The 17,182-nt window shown below is 48.1% G+C and overlaps 1 protein-coding gene across 4 annotated transcripts in view; it reads right to left on the bottom strand.

Moving 5' to 3' along the window:
- Nucleotides 1-5,517: 5,517 nt before the first annotated feature.
- LOC112646254 (NXPE family member 3-like) overlaps nucleotides 5,518-17,182 on the bottom strand; it is a 64,216-nt gene continuing 52,551 nt past the window's right edge. For 3 of the 4 annotated variants that reach the window (XM_025426070.2, XM_025426069.2, XM_025426071.2), the window contains 4 exons: nucleotides 14,198-14,922; nucleotides 9,072-9,145; nucleotides 8,755-8,967; nucleotides 5,519-6,581 (listed from right to left, as the gene is read on the bottom strand). In XM_025426070.2, the coding sequence (XP_025281855.1) occupies nucleotides 6,049-6,581; nucleotides 8,755-8,967; nucleotides 9,072-9,145; nucleotides 14,198-14,922 (1,545 nt within the window). In that variant the 3' untranslated portion in view covers nucleotides 5,519-6,048. Of the gene's footprint in view, nucleotides 6,582-8,754; nucleotides 8,968-9,071; nucleotides 9,146-14,197; nucleotides 14,923-17,182 lie in introns of all 4 variants that reach the window. The other variant, XM_025426068.2, reaches the window with a different exon arrangement.

The raw sequence follows: 17,182 nt of genomic DNA, 5'->3' as shown, positions 1-17,182 counted from the left end.
GATCTGATAGTATAAATTCTTATTTCATAACCATCATCTCTGTGTCTTTGTGTCTTACCATACCTGATTCAAACTAATCCAAATAAAATTATATTTTAAAATTGTAGTTAAGTCTCCCCAGATCTCAGGAGGCAGGCAGGGTCTATAAGAGTCCTCATCTTACAGGAGGAAACTGAGGTCCTGAGGGAGGTCATGAACATCACGTCAGGTCACATCGCCAGTAAATATCTGCTGTGGTGTTGGGTCTGTGCCCGTGCACAGTGACACTTCCCCACGCAGTTACAGCAGTCAACAGGCCTCTGGGCCACCTTAACAGCCAGGTTCCCTTTCACAGGTTGTCTTCCTGCTACACAGGGAGATGCTTGAGGGCTGACTGGCTCACAGAGCTGGGGGTCCCCGTCACCCGGCATCGTGGACAAGGCAGGCAGGGCTGACTGGTATGGACAGAGAATGCAGAGAGGTCTTTATCTTTAAAGGGTGGGTGTCAGGTGATGAGGATCCAGGTAGCATTCCAGCCAGTGTGCAGTGTTTTCTCTGTTGGCTCATTTGGTCTCCACTCGGACCCTCTAAGGGAGGTGGCTGTTGTCCCCACTTTCCAGATGAGAAAACAGGCTCCGGGAAGGGAAGGCATCTGCCCAGCATTCTGACCCAGAGCTTGCCTTCTGGGGAGTCTGCCTCTGTCACATTCACACATTTCATGTGTCCTGTGACCGAGACTTCCTCACCTCTCAGCCTCCTCCTCATGGCCCCTGGCTACATTCCAGCTCCCAGCCAACCTGACACATGTCCACTGAGCTGCTAGGAGATGACAGCAGGGGGCAGAGACCTGGAGGTCGTGGGCTGACCCTCGACCTTGCTGAGCTCCCAGGTTGGGAGGAGAGAGGATGCTCACAGAGGAGACCCTGGTCTGCCCTTCCCCTCGAGTAGTGGAGGGCTGTATATGTTGCAAAACAGCTCTCCAGAAATGAAGCCCCAATCAGAGCATTTGCCAATTTCCATGGTGTAAAAACTCCCACGGTATCGAGTTAACAACTCTTGTGAGGCCCAAAGGTTTCTGTCTCACGTCCACCCCCAAATTTACATGTTGAAGCCCTAACCCCCAGTGGGGCTGGATTCAGAGATGGTGCCCCTAAGGAAACAATGCAGCTTAAAGGAGTCACAGGGATGCAGGGCTGATCCTATAGGATCAGGGTCCTTATAGGAAGTGACAGCAGAGTGCTCTCGCTCTCTCGCTCTCTCTCTTTCTCTCGGTCTCTCTCTGTCTCTCCCTCTCCCTGCCTTCCTCCTCCGAGCACATACTCTGAGGCAAGGCCTTGTGAACATATAGCAAGATGGTGCTGCCTACAAGCCACAGGCTTGAGCTCACAACATACCCTTCCCTGCCCACACCTTGATCTGGGACTTTCCCAGACTCCAGAACTGAGAGCTCCCGGGTCTGTGGCACTTCATTAGGGCAATCTGAGCAGACTACTACAACTCCCAGTGTGAAGTCACTGCATTTGAGCCAAGAAGAGATGCACAGCAGCAGGTGCTGATCCATTATTCCCACTGTGCACACACAGTAGCATGAATAAGCTCAATAGCACAGATCCGAGTAGTATGTGGTAAAATAAGTAGGGAGGGATAAGCTTCCTTCCTTTGTAATATAATTCATTGTGAGTTTATATTTAATTTTTCTCAATTAAAATTCTTTTTATTGTGATAATGTGTACCTAACAAAAATTTACCATTTTAACCATTTTTAAGTATACAGTTCAGTGGCATTAGGTAGAAGTATAGCGTTGGGCACATATTTAATTTTTAATAATGGCTGTGTTGAAAAAGTGCCCACAACATTTCCCAGAGTGTAACAATCAGCTCTAGCACGCTTCCCTCTTTGGGCTTCTTTGGTGATCATCAGGTGCCTTAGCAAATTTAGAAGAAAAAGCCACGAAATGATTTTGTCTATGCGCATTTCAGAATTCTAACTTAAGATGAGTTATGATTGACACATAGTCCTCTTCCTCTCTTTTCATTCCTTTATTGTAGATGGTTTTTGTTACCTGGACTGAGCATGTGCTTACAGGGCTTGAATTGGGAAATGGATCTCAGCTGAAGTGGGGTGTAGTTGGTGTCAGCCCCAGAAGTCCTTGTCATTGCATGTCACCAGCCTGTGGTCCTTGTGTGGTTGTAGCGAAACAGCAGACATGTATTCCCTCACAGTTCTGGAGGCCAGAGGTCCAAACTCAAGGTGTCAGCAGGGTTGTGGCCAGGGGTGTCCGGGGGCCTAGGCCTGTCAGGCACCTCACAATCCCTCCTTCCCAGGCTGCCTTCCAGCGTGAAGACTGGCTTCACTGCATTCCCAGCTCAGACAGAGTGGATCAGGGCCCTGGGTGTTCACAGAGGGTCAAAAACTGGGAGGAAGTGGTTAAGGAACATGCATGCCTGGGGACAACACAAGCGTGTGACAAGGGTGAGACCCAGAGAGAGAGAGAGAGAGAGAGAAAGAGAGAGAGTGAGAGAGTACTTGCATCTGAGTCGAGTGCGTGGAGAGGCGACCGCAGCAAGGACCCAGGAGGAAGAGGCTTCTCCAGAGTCTGGGCATGGTAGCTGAAAACTGCAAGTCACCCCACCTGCAGTCCTGTCCCCAGCACAGTCTGACATGGGACTTGTGGTCCCTTTGAAAAAATAATTATTCCATATAAGCAAAAGGCGACGCTCCTCGGTACAAACTGGTGAGTGTTGTTTGTGAAGGCAGAGAAGAGGGAGCATCTCTGTTTGTGCTGGATGGGCTGCTGCTGGTTCATGAATTGCTCAAGAAAGCCAATTAAAAAGTAAAGGCGGAGAAGATGCCAAAATCACAGGGGCATCGCTCAGAGTTGGGCTTCCTGTAGCAAAGCAGGGCACAAGCCCTCCTGTTGGACCTCGGGGGCCCATTCTTCCTCCACACCCACGTGAGCACTGGTGCCCCCTGCTCATCCTGGGCTTGATGGACTGATGCCCCCTTGTGCTCAGCCAACGGGGGCAGTGGCAGGATCCTGATCAGGGGGAGGGAGGAGACTGAGGTCAGAGGTCACATAGGAGCACCTCGGGTCCCTCTGGCTGGGTGGGGGGGCACACTGTGCAGGGCTGTGGTCAGGTTCCTTGTGGGTGGGTCACCTTCTTTTTACTTTTTTTTATTTTTTAAAAGATTTATTTATTTATTTATTCATGATAGATGTAGAGAGAGAAAGAGAGAGGCAGAGACATAGGAGGATGGAGAAGCAGGCTCCACACCAGGAGCCCGACACAGGACTCAATCCCGGGACTCCAGGATCGCACCCTGGGGCAAAGGCAGGCGCCAAACCGCTCAGTATGTTAAACCTCTACCTTTGGCTCAGGTCATGATCCCAGTATCCTGGGTTCGAGTCCCACATTGGGCTCCCTGCTCAGTGGGGCATTTGCTTCTCCCTCTGCCCCTCCCCCCAGCTTGTGGGCTCACTCGCTCTCTCAAAAATAAAAGTAAAATCTTAAAGAAAAAGAGCTACTCTTAGCTGTGTTAGTATATACAATATAATATAATGAACCATAGCCACCATGCTGTACATTATATCTCCAGGACTTACTTTATAGTTGGAAGTTTGTACGTTTTGACCCCCTTCACCTATGTCACCACCCCCTTCCCACCTCTGGCAACCACCAGTCTGTTCTCCCTATTTATGAGTTTGTTCATTGTTGTTATTGTTGTTTTTCAGGTTCTACATATAAGGAAGACCATTTGGCATTTTTCTTTCTCTGTCGGGTGTATTTCACTAAGTATAATGCCCTCAATATCCAACCATATTGTTGCAAATGGCAGGATTTCTTTCTTTCTTATGGCTGATTAATATTCCATTGTGTATATATGTTACTGGAATCTGGTCTTTGGACCCAGCTGTGGTAGAAATGAGGCTGGACCCAAAACTTAAAGGTATAGGCAAGGTTTTACTGAGGCAACAACTGCTGCTAAAGGGAGATACAGTCAGGACTATGGTTTCAGACTGGCTCTCCAGAGGACAGCCAGGGAAAGTTTTAATGGGGCTGAGATGTGAAAAAGGAATGATACTCAAGCACATAGGGCCGGGGAATCCCAGGAAAGTGGGTGCGTAGGTGCAGTTGACAGAACATGCTTCAACATTAGACATTTCATTTGCATGTTAAGTCTCCACCTCTCGACATGTTTTTTATGAGGAGGAAAGTCAGTGAAAGTTCAGTTTTGGCGACCATCCTGTCTGGAATCAGTCTGAAGCAGTCTAGGTTTGAACCAAGCTCCTTGGTTCAAGGTCTGCTCTGCAGGAGAAGGCTAAGAGCCTACAGGGAGCGCTCCAGGTGCTGGGCTTTGTTCCCAGGGCTCTTGACTGTCTCATATACACCACATTTTCTTTATCCATTCATCCCCTGGTGGACACTTCAGCTATTTCCATATCTTGGCTATTGTGAATAATACTGCAGTCAGTGAAGGAAGGGGTTCAGATATTTTTGAGTTAATGTTTTCCTTGCCTTCTGATGAATACCCAGAAGTGGAATTACTAGGTCATCTCAGCAATGTGTTATTTGACTGAAGTTTGACTTGTGTCATTCTTTTAGAAAATCAACTCTATTTCCTGAATGATTACATATTTGAAATGTATGTTGCCTCAGTGGTGGACTACAGGGCTCGTACTTGACCAAGGACCCCAGCTGCTATTCTCTGACAACCCTCACAGTGAGGCTGCTCCTCCCATAGGCTGCCACTAGCCAGTGACTGAGTATGGTAGGAATACTGAGGTTGGCCCCTTCCTGGGACATGCAGGACTCCTCTGATGGTCAATTTTGATTTAAGAACTTCCCATTGGTCTTGCAGAAATGTTCTTAGACTGCAAAGTGGTCTATAATGCATCTACCCAACCTTCTTTCCTTCTCTCCTTTGTTCTGAGTCACCTTTGCATCCAATCTGACAAGCTCTCCCAGCCTAACTGGGCTTCCTCCGCATTATCTCTCATATGTGTATCCTCTAAACATATTTGCATTTCAAATGATGAATAAATAAATAAGGTCTTAAAAAAAAGAACCTCAAAATAAACCCAACATGTATATCTCAAGTAAATAAAAACAATAAAAGGAGGTGGGATAGATTTTTTGTTTTACGCATTGAAAAATTGTTGGGAGCCTATGTATTTCAATAGTAATTATCTCCTAACCATGGGATTCTAGGTGATTTTATCTTCATTGTTAATTTTTTGGTACTGTTTCAAAAATTTTTTTAAAGGTTTTATTTATTCATGAGAAATACAGAGAGGGAAGCAGAGACATAGGCAGAGGGAGAAGGAGGCTCCCTGCGAGGAGCCTGATGTGGGACTCAGTCCCAGAACCCCGGGGATCATGACCTGAGCCAAAGGCAGATGCTCCCCTAACTCTGGGAAACGAACAAGGGGTAGTGGAAAGGGAGGTGGGCGGGGGGTTGGGGTGCCTGGGTAATGGGCACTGAGGGGGGCACTTGGCGGGATGAGCACTGGGTGTTATGCTAAATGTTGGCAAATTGAACTCCAATAAAAACAAACAAACAAAGGCAGATGCTCAACCACTGAGCCACCTAGGCGTCCCTTTTTTCAAATTTTCTACAAAAAGCATGTATTACTTTTACAACTAGGAGAAATATTTTTATTTTACAAATCAACCGATACAAGTTTTTATGTATATAGTCAGGCTCTCCACCAGGGTGGCTCTGATGAACTGAAATAGAATCCCTCTCATATCTTTGCAAGGCTCACTGACACTCCAAATGGAGACACTGGCACATAAAATGACAATCCTTACATGCACAGATGTGATAAATGTTGCTAGCTCTGTCTCTGCCCTCACCACCTCAGCACTGCTTTTCTATGTGGGAACTGGACCACTGCCAGGTTTCCTTCACCTGCCACCACCCACATCCCAATTCTTGCTGGTTGAAATATGGCCCGTGCATTAAAAAAGTAAGAGAAGAGGTACAGATGGCTGAAGGGAAGGGCTTCTAGGCTTGATCATCACACCAGCTTCTCCATCCTCACAGCCCAGAACCTGCAGAAGCGCTCAAGTGGGGCAAATGAAGGACAGGAGTAAGTTGACCTCATTGCGGATGATTAGCCGCCCTGGGTGGATTCTGTCGGGCAAGCCCAGACTGGAGGTCATTTCCCAGGCGTCCACAAAAGCCACACGGAGGTCAGCAAACGCAGCTCGGAGAAGCCGATTCACCTGGAGGGTGAACCAGTCACTGCCATACACGGACTTGTAGCCAGTGTTGGCCAGCTTGATGACCACGAGAGTGCGGGGCTCCCGGGCCAGCAGTGCAGCCACGGCAGCCCTGATCCCTGCAAGTCGTTGCACAAAGGCAGATGGGGGAAAGGTGGTGAAGTGGGCGCCCAGGCCCAGCACCACCACTGTGTGGGGGCCCCCGGCCAGGCCCCCCAGCTCCCGGACCACAGAGTGCAGGGAGGCCACTGGTGTGCGCAGGGAGCGCAGGGGCCAGCTGTGAGCCCGCCAGTGCAGCACTATGCCCCGAGTGGTCTCCACTGCCATCAGGGGCCCCGTCTGATACGTGGTGTGTAGATCCACAGGCTTCAGGGCTGTGGGGAGGACAAGAGGAAGTATAGGGGTTAATATAAGAATGAACTTCCTCATTTAAAAACACAAAAGATCTAGCATGGCTTGCTTTTCTGTTAGCACGCGAGTAGCCTCTGGCCCAGTCACCTGGTTATGCTCTTCCTAATCTGTAATATCGCCATTGACCTTCCAGTTACCAAGTCTGGGGGCCTATTCTCAGTCCTGAGCCACTCTGGCACCTTGGAGAATTTGTTACCTTGATGGTCCTTTAGACACCCCCTCCTTTCTTAGCAGTATGTTGTCACCGTCTGCAGTCTCCTTTCAGACACAATACTTCAACTCGGATTCATCCACCAGCTCCCTTCAGCTGCCCCTGGAGGAAGACTTGCCCCCATGCTAGAGAGTCAGGGCTGTCCAGTTTATATGCGTGTGCAATGGTGGCCAGCCAGGGGCCAGAGGCTTCTGACATCTGGTCTGTCACTCAGCTGTGTGCCCTCATAGATAGCTAGACGCACCTGCAGGAAAAGACCCCTCCTTTCTTCACACAAAGTCCCTGCCTGCTTATCCCACCTTGTGCTTCAGGTGGTGCCAAATCAGCTAGCAGGGGATCTGGTTTTCCCAGTGTTCTGTCATGAGCTTCTGTTCATCATTAGAAACACCTCTTGCTGCACGCCTGGGTGGCTCAGTGGTTGAATGTCTGCCGTTGGCTAAGGGCGTGATCCTGGGGTCCAGGGATCAAGTCCCACATTGGGATCCCTGCTGGCAGCCTGCTTTTCCCTCTGCCTGTCTCTGCCTCTCTGTGTGTCTCTCATGAATGAATAAAGTCTTTAAAAAAAAAAAAAGCATTTCTTGCTTAGGAAAGTCACCTACTCCACCTGCCACACGCAGAATTATCCCAAGGCAAGCACCCTGGGGGGGAGGGGTTCTTAGTTGGAACTAGAGCTCTCTTTGTCCCTAAAGGAAGGGGCTGCACCCAGACCAACCCTCCTGGGAGACAGGGGCTTCGATCCCTCAAGCAGGAGGGTAGACAACATCCCACAGACCTCAAGGTGGGGCAGCTGGTACTTTTAGAACTTCTGTAAACAAATGGCAGCCCACATCCATCTTGTGCCAGGAAGCCCAACAAGGCTGCCCTCATGCTCAAAGGTGAGGATGAGAAATGGGAGAGGATTCTCCTTCATGAGAGCACAGACTCACCCTATGGGCCCTGCACACTTCTCTGCTGGATGATGGGAGGACAGGTAGGGGAGGTGGCTTGGTGCTGATGTTTCTTCTCTCCTTGGCTGTCATTTCCCCCCACTCCCCTATAAAGCATATTCCTTAATCCATGTTATATTATATTGTAAAATCTGTGCACAAAAGTTGAAGGCTCAGTTGGGGACTCATCCTGCATGACACTCTCACCTCTTTTAACTTTTATCTTCCCGGACATAAACATGAAACTCTATCTGAAACTTAGACATCTCAATTCACTTCCAATTTCATGTGTCCAAAAGCATCATGCACATGCTCCCCAGAAGCTCCTCCCACCTCTTCAACTCAATATGAAGAATATACAATAAATACACCATCTTTTCCCACTGCTGTCTCTTGCTTCCACATCCAGTCAGGCATTCCAGTGACTTTCATTTTGAGCCCATTTCCTGTTATCCCTAGTTACCAGATCATCTCTCCTCTTTCCAGAAGCAATCAGTCAACAAGCTGTCAGTTCCTCCGGTATGATACTTCCTTTACTGCTGACCCTAATTTAGTCTCTCATCAGCCCACATGCTGACCTACAGTTGTCTTGTCTTGAACTTTCTCTTTTCAATCCAATCAACCCAACAAACTGAAAACTCTGAAAATATTCAGTGTCTCCTCAATGTCACAAGATAAATCCCTGGTTTCCCTACAATACTTTTGTTAAATTCCAACTCTGGTCCTCCAGTATCCCTTGGCAAATCCTTACTTCCAGCTAAGGTTAGGTACTCATTGTTCTTCAAACATATCTACACTCCTGTTAGAGCCTCCAATCATTGGCCTAATTGTTGAGATTGTGTGTAATCTGGGCACCTTGTTCCCCATCTCTGCTTCTGCCCCAAGCTTAGGTATCCTCCAGATCCTTCTCCTGAAGTGTTCTCTGCCTTCTCAAAGCCCTGGATCTTATCTTCCCTTTTTCTCTTAGGAGCCCTGCCCTCTCCCTTCACAGCCACTCACAGGGCACGGTGTCACGCAGGTACTCCCACCACTGCCGAAGCGTGGAGTCCCCCATCATGTGGATGATGTGGCCAGCCAGGCAGCCCAGGATGCTGTCAACGGTTGAGAAGGAACGGCCGGAGCAGGATAGTGAGTGCCACATGGCTTGGTGGTAGAAGCCAGAGGGCTTTGGGCCCATGATCCCAGGGTGGCACGGTTGTTGAGGGGACAGAACTGTAAACAATTATTTGTAAGCAAAACAATCTGTGGGTACAGAAGAGTCTAAAGCCACAGGCATGGAATAAGTGCTGCCTTTTCTGCAAGCCCGTGTCACTTACCCAGACTCTTGTTGCTCTCCTTGGCCACCCAGATTGGCGAAATATCCTGAGGGAGGACCTTGTCTGTCACATTCCTGAAGAGAAACCAATTGGCAAGAGGGGAGCCCTTAATGGGAATGTGTGATGGGAAGGAATCCTGGGCTGAGGCAAGATGGGGGTTCTTGGAGGAAAGGAAGTTCTCAAAGTCAAGGACATCTCTCCAGTGTCAGGAGACAGTGAGTGGAAGCTAGAATTCAGTGATCCAGGGATCCAGGTTCTTGGCCTCCGTGATCCCATCAGTGCAGAGAGCAGAACTGCTTTAAAATGTAACCAGGATTTTGGTTTTATTTAGGTATGATGGGGCCAACAGATCAGGAGATGATGGCCATGAGAAAGATAAGGTGTCACTCAGAGTTCCTGAGAGGCAGGGGCACAGTGTACTATACCAGGCCACACAGGGAAGCGCAGGGTCAGTTGGGGGCAGAGGACAACAACCTAGGTCAGGATTTTCCCAGGAAGGAATAGGCAAGGAAGGGTAAGCATCTGAGGAAATTGGTCATTTGAATAATTTCAGTGGGCTCTGGGCTGTAGAGGTAGATTGTAACTGTCAGCACCTGGCCCTGAGGTGATTTTATTTTATTTTATTTATTTATTTATTTATTTTAAACAGTGGGTTTATTTATTTTTTTAATTTTTATTTATTTATGATAGTCACACAGAGAGAGAGAGAGAGAGAGGCAGAGACACAGGCAGAGGGAGAAGCAGGCTCCATGCACCGGGAGCCCGATGTGGGATTTGATCCCGGGTCTCCAGGATCGCGCCCTGGGCCAAAGGCAGGCGCCAAACCGCTGCGCCACCCAGGGATCCCCCCCTGAGGTGATTTTAGGCAGGGAGGGGATATTGGCCCAGACTGTAGGAGCCAGATAAAAGGAGGCAGGGTGGTGGTGTGCACTCAGGATCGGGTGGTATGCTCAAAGCAAGTTGTTTGCTATCTCTAGGAGCTAGAGATGAGCTAGCTATCCCTGGAAGGGGCTACCCCTCCCTGGGGCCACAAGGCTCCAAAGCATCAAAGCATCACAAAAATATAGGAAATGAAAAACATGATTTAAGGGCGCCCGGGTGGCCCAATCGGTTAAGCATCTGACTCTTGATTTCAGCTCAAGTTGTGATCTCAGGTTGTGAGATTAACTTCCCAGTTGGGTTTCATATTGAGAGTGGTAGAGCCTACTTAAGATTCTCTCTTCCTAGGTATCCCTGGGTGGCTCAGCGGTTTAGTGCCTGCCTTTGGCCCAGGGTGTGATCCTGGAGACCTGGGATCAAGTCCCACATCAGGCTCCCTGCATGGAGCCTGCTTCTCCCTCTGTCTGTGTCTCTGCCTCTCTCTGTGTCTTTCATAAATAAAATCTAAAAAAAGAAACTGATTTTTTTAAAAAGATTCTCTCCTTTCTCTCCTGACTCCTTGCCCACTCACTCTCTCTTTTAAAAAGCAAAACAAAACAAAACAAAACAAAAAAAAAACCATGATTCATACAAAGGGACTTGGAGCCTTTTTCAAGAAGTGCTAACTCTCCTCTTGGTCTCACTGAGGCCGCTCCTACTGGATTCTCCTGCCTAGCATTAGACCAGCAGTCACTCCCTGACCCCTGGGATGCCTCCCCCCACCCTCACCCCCGTTGCCCCTTGTGTGAACCTTCTCCCCAGGCTCTAGGCTCAGCCTTTATTCCTCCTTCCAGATTGCACTCCTTCCCTTGGTGGTCTCACTCAGCCAAGATCTCTGGCCCAGTCTTTTCTGCCAAATTCCAGGTTTATGAGCCTAACCATCCGCTCAGCATCTCCACTTGGTGTCTTAATGCACGTGACCAAACTCCTGCTCTCCACCCTCATCCCCACACCCCACTGCCCACCTGAGGTTTTCTCATCCCAGCTGATGGCAACTGGCCTTTAACAGGTGAGTGGGCCCCACACCATGCACTCATCAGCGAGTTCTCACTTTTTGGCACATTCCTCATTTTCTCAGGACATCCTATGGGCACTGCCTTCAGAATATACCCAGAAATGAATAGCTTTAGACACCTCTACTACTGCAGCCCGAAGCAAAGGCCTCCTACCTTTCATTCTCCCTGATTATCCCTTAACCTGCAGTCTATTCTCAATGTGACCATCTGAGAGACCCTTTAACAATGTGAATCGGGGGCACCTGGGTAGCTCAGTGGTTGAGCATCTGCCTTTGGCTCCGGTCATGATCCCGGAGTCCTGGGACCAAGTCCTGCATCGGGCTCCCCATAGGGAGCCTGCTTCTCCCTCTGCCTATGTCTCTGCCTCTCTCTCTGTCTCTCATGAATAAATAAATGGATAAATCTTTAAAAAAAAGTGAATCATATCATGCCCATCTTCTGGTTCAAAATCCTGCAATGATTCCCTTTTCGCTTACAGAAAAAATCAACGTACTTACAGAGCCCTTCCTGGTCATACCATGTCCCTGCCTTAAGGCCACTGGTCTTCACCTGCCACCTCCCCATCCTTCGCTCCATCCCAGCTATTTGTTCCACAGACACACCAGGCACCCCATGGCATTTCCTCTGCATCGAAACTCTTCTCTTAGGTATATCCTGGGTTAATTCTTTCATCCTCTTTAAGTCTTTGGTCAGATGTCACCTTCTTAATGAGGTCTACCCTGACCCTCTATTTAATATTACAACCTGTCCCCACCATACTCCTAATCCTCCCCTGTATTTTAAATCTCCCCTAATGTTTTATTTACTATTATTTACTTATTGCTATGTTTATTGTTTCTGACCCTTCCTCCTGTCATAAGTAAGCTTTACCAGGGCAGGGGCCTTGCTGTCACTTGGCGGCTGCATTCCCAGTGCCTCCAGCAGGACCAGCAAGACTGTGCATGTAGAGGCCGTTCAGAATGCATTTGCTGAATGAAAGAACGGACTGCTTGAAGGGGCTGAGGAGAGGGGAATTTGCTTCTGAGGGGGAGAGGGGATGATAATATTTCTACAATCTAAAAAAATGCCTGAGTATGGCCTTCTTTGAGTGTCAGGGCCTTAGTGCCCCCTAGAGATAACAGCTTCAGGAAGCAGGTGAAGGATAATCCCAGAGACTCTGGACCCAGGTGGAAATGCCTGCTCTCCCAGCAGAGCCCAAGATTATACAATTTTGGAGAGCAGACACTTTGGAGTGACCAGCATGGACAGAGGTCAAAGGAAGAATCCCATATGGCCAAAGTGTCAGTTTCTTTGCAGGACCTTAGGTGAGGGGAGCTTTTGCCACCAGCCCATCTGCAGAAGTCCTCAGGTGGGATTAAAATTGATGTCAAGAAAACACCTGACCTTGGGGCTGCAGATTCGTATCCGCTACACATTCGCCACATGTGTGGTTATCTCTTTAATGCCTGTCTTCTTTTTAAAGATTATTTATTTGTTTATTTATTCATGAGAGAGGCAGAGACACAGACAGAGAGAGAAGCAGGCTCCATTCAGGGAGCCTGACGTGGGACTCGATCCCGAGACTCCAAGATCATGACCTGAGCCAAAGGCGGCGCTAAACTGCTGAGCCACCCAGGGATCCCTAATACCTGTCTTTTATCAGTACACTCTTGGCTTGTGTGGGATGGAGCTACATCCGCCCTCCTCTCCCATCTTCAGGATCTCCAGGACTTTGGACAATGTCAGGGCAGGGGCCACTCAACAGTAGCAAAACGCTTGGAACAAGATTGTAAAAGCCAAGAGCCGCTATATGCTGTCCCTGTTCTAAGCACTTTACACGTATTAATTCATTTGTTCTTCACCACAAGTCTATGAGGGAAGTACTATTATTATTCCCGTCTACAGATGAAAGAACAGAGAGGTTAAATGACTTGCCAGAGATCCCATGGATAGAAGCTGGCAAATTGGAGCAGGTCGAGTCAGAACCCACACACTCTTACTCCAGAGACTTTTGGGCCGTACCCCGAGGGACTTCCTGAGATGGATCCTGAATTTAACCTTAGATTTACTTTCAATCGACCAATGCAAAAAGGATGTGTTCTTCTCCTTTTCTGACCAAAGGGAACATAAGAATTGGTTTGGAAAGACCAAGGTTTCCTGGTGCTAAATTCTCATGCCAGGAAATAAATGTTAGTGGGTATTTGCCAGACTGAGCTACTGAGAGCCTTCTGGAGTTGAGTGTCTGGTGGGGCCAGCAGGTACCTTGGCACCTCAGGAGTCTCTGGCTTGGCTCACCCCCTCCAGTCCTCATGGCAGCCAGTGAGAACTTCTGTGCTCTCTGGGGCTGAGGAGCAGCAGCCATTACAGCTGTCATCCCTCCCCGGAACACCTCTGGCTCTTCTCTCCCCAGTCAGTGGGGGTGGCCCTCCACCCATGCTCTGCCCCCACTTAGCTATCTTCTGGGACCCTATCTTTGCCTCCATCCCCTACTCTCCCTGCTGGAACCAGACACCCAGGTCTCACACCTTAAAAAATGCCTCCCATCTCTTTGGGGTCTCTCTGCCCCCACCCCACCTCAGATCTCAGGGACAGCAGGGCTCAAGATAAGCCAGGCTGTTTGCCACATCTTCCCTCCTTGTCTCCCATTCTCTGTCTATCCAGAGAGGCTTGCTCCCCCAAGACTGAGGACAGTTCTTAGCCATTCCCAGCTTCTAGGCTATAGGCTCTGCTCCCCTCTCATTCAGGGGGGTCACATCCATCCTCCATACTCCCTGACAACATATGCTGGTGATTTCTTCACTACATCTCTTCTTACAAGGGCCATCAGAAGAGCAGAGAGGCCTAGAATGCTTCTCTTTTGCCAGAGATCCATGCTTCTCCTTTAAGCGTAGCTAAATTGCCATCTGCCTGAACTGCCAGGTGGGGTGCCCTTTCTCTGCGTCCTCACACCACTCCATGCATACTACACTTAAGCACTCATCACACTGTGTGTTTTTAAAAGCCAGGAGTCTCCTCAGTGAAAACTTGTAGAGGGCAGGGATGCTGACCATTACATAAAAGTAGTCAGCACTTAGTATGAGACCTGGCATGCAGTAGGAAACATGTTTAATAGAAGGGAATAGATGGATAAGGGTGGTGGCTCAGGGAGAATAATCACAGGGGCTTGGGGTCAGGGATTGGGGCAGACATCCCAGATGATGCTGGGTTTCTTACCATGCCAGTAGGGCCTCCTCGTGTGGTGTAGTCACATTCCAATAATGTCCACTTGAATGCCCTACCAGTGAGTCACAGGGTAGGGTAGGGGGTCGAGCACAGAACCAGAGCTCACCAGAATCTTCATCCCTGTAGTGACAGGTAGATTCTTCCTCCCCCATTAGCAGGGGGTTAACATTGCAAGTCACAATTTCTTCATATCCTGTGGGTCCTCGGAAATAGCCCATGAAATCAACCATGGCCCACTGGTCTCTCCAGATTCCCCGCAGGACCCCAACTGCCTCACTGGAGTGGATCAGCCGTACTTGCACCTGGGCCTGTCCAGCCCAGAGTAGGGGGAAGGACAACAGGTAGGTGCCATTCTCCAAATCCTGTATATCCCCAGGAACTCCTGCCTTCAGGTAGGGACCCAACAGCTGTGCTCGAAACAGATCCCCACCATGGGTCTTGGGCCTGCCCCGGTGGTCTCTGGCAATAAGAATGGCCTCTAGGTAGCCTCCCAGGGTGTAGCTGGCCTGAGAAGTTTTCCTCAGGTGGTAGGTGGAGGTCTGGGGACTGGTGGAGGCTAAGAGGTCTCCCCCATCTCCTGGGGTGGGAGGCCAGTGCAGAAGATGGGTCAGGTCTGAGAGCTCCTGAGGGAGAGAGCCAGAAGACTTGTGGGCTGGGTGGGGCTGTGGGGGCAGAGGAATGGTGCTGTCAAGCCAGGAAACTCTGATGTACAAGATCTGTGGGTAGAGAAAGAAGAACCTGTCAGTGGTTTACATTTCTTCACCTTTCTTTTGGGAAGGCATTGTCAGTTCACAAGATTTAGTTCTCTGCCTGGTGGATCTCAGGCAGGAATCCTACCTGCCCTGCCTCATGCTGCTTCTGATCCAAAGCTGGTGTCTGAGTGACCACCACACACATCTGCAGATAACAACTCATGTTTCCTGGATAAAATCAACATGAGCAGGAAGAAAGATTTGGGGGTTACATGAAGAAGAAAGAAATGTTACAGAGCAGGAGAAGAAGGAGCTATTTCCTTTATGCTGATCACTGAGACCTGTCCAAGAGGCACTTACTTAAGCCCCTGGAATTTGAATTTTTTTTTTTTTTTTAGTATGAATTGTTGGCATAGTTTGTGACTGAGAACTGGGGAGGTGGGACACAGTTTTACCAGGGACCCATGCAACTGGGGAATGAGACTTGATATGGTGGAGTCCCACCAGAGTCTGCCAATGGCTCTGGGAGTAGCTTGAGATTGAGTTCTTTATCCATAGGGCCTACTGGAGCTACCATCCTTTCATCAGGCCAATGGTCAATACAGTGGTCAACAACTGCGATTGGTCAACAGGAAGGGATGGCCACCTTATCAGGTTAGTGACAGGGTGGAGGCTATCTACATCTCCTTCTCTTGGTTTCCCTCTCCATATCAAAGGAGAAATAGAGTGGAGAAATGAGGGAAGTGCACACATGAGTAGAGCATGCCTCCAGCTGACTCAAATCAGCTAGAGCCTTGGCTGAACTTGGCAAGAGGGGACAGAGGGAGAAGGGAAGGAGCAGAGGAGGAAAGCTTTTAATATGATATGCAATTGAAATTTGAAATGAATAGAACTGAGTCTTAGAGACACAAAATCAACTGATTTCATAACCGAAATTAACTTAAAACTTATGGAATCAGAATGAGATGTGGTGGGAAGGATAGCACACAACAGACACAGTTCATAGCAACAACTGGATGAATTAAAATTGTTTCGAATTTATACTCCAACTAGGTTCTCCCTAAATTGGCTATAAGTTCTCTAGTAAGCATGGGCCTTTAGTTTCTGCAGGCTGCAGTGACCCAGTTGATGGCTGTGGTCTTGCAACTGGATTTTAGTTGCATGGGCTTTAGTAAGTAAAACCTGAGCATCTGCTGTTGACTTTGATCTAAGAATCTGCTCCTAAAACTGTGGTTAGATTACCAAGACAAGAGAGCATATAGGATTGTTGTTGTTTTTTAAACTTTTTATTTTAATTAGGCTCCATGCCCAACACAGGGCTTGAATTCACAATCCTGAAATTAAGCGTCGCATGTTCTACCGACTAAGCCAGTCAGGTGCCCCTAGTTTTGTTTGTTTTGTATGTTTGTTTGTTAAAGTACATCCCCTCTACCCGATCAGCTTGAGGGGGTTCATCTGTCTAAGGGGAGATTAGGATTTGTTAAAAAGGAATGCAAAGAAAAAGAGGATATGTAAAGGCTATGATGAATGAGAGGAAAATGGGTTAATTTTTTAAGCAAGTTAAAATATTAAAAGCATAGTTGAGGCTTCCCTAAATGACTAGAGAACAATGGAGAGAAATATATTACCAGAAACAAACCCTCCTCTATGAAGAAAGATGTGACACAGAGATTTTTTTTTCTGACATTAAAGTAACAAGTTACTCAAATACTGGAAAATTCAAAAGCAGAAAAAAGGCAAATGTGTTAATCAGGAATTGCTTTTGGCTGGTAGTAACAGACATTAACTTAAGTGGCATAAGCAAGGAGACTTATTTTTCTCTCAATGAGTGTCTTTAAATAGACAATTGGTGGCCTTGGTCTTAAGTTTGTCAGGCCAAGGTCTCTGAGATTTTCTTTACATTTCCCTCATGGTCCCAAGAAGACTGCTGGAGCTCCAGCCATCACATTCATTTTTACAGCAGCAGGAAAGAAATAAAGCAGGGCACCAGATAGCTTTAGAAGTACTGTCCAACAGCTTTTGTTTATATTTCATTGACTACTCCTGTCTTTGATGGAGTCTGGACATAAAGTCTCCCCTTTCCCAGGTTTGGGTTAGTAGGGTAGAATGGGAGAATATTTCTAAAATGAGCCAAAAGCCTTGTAGCCACCAGATTTAGTTCAGGAATCTGATGAGAGGGAAACCAACAGGCTGACAGAGCAATTGCCCTTGGGAGGCATGTTTCTTGGGACAAATCAATTCCCATGCAAGAAGACTTGGCCACAGCCTTTGGACAGAGCATGGA

Source organism: Canis lupus, chromosome 6, assembly GCF_003254725.2.
Source record: "Canis lupus dingo isolate Sandy chromosome 6, ASM325472v2, whole genome shotgun sequence".
Lineage (NCBI taxonomy): Eukaryota > Metazoa > Chordata > Mammalia > Carnivora > Canidae > Canis > Canis lupus.
Note: the sequence above shows the minus strand (reverse complement) of the source record. Positions and strands in the feature narration are given on the sequence as shown.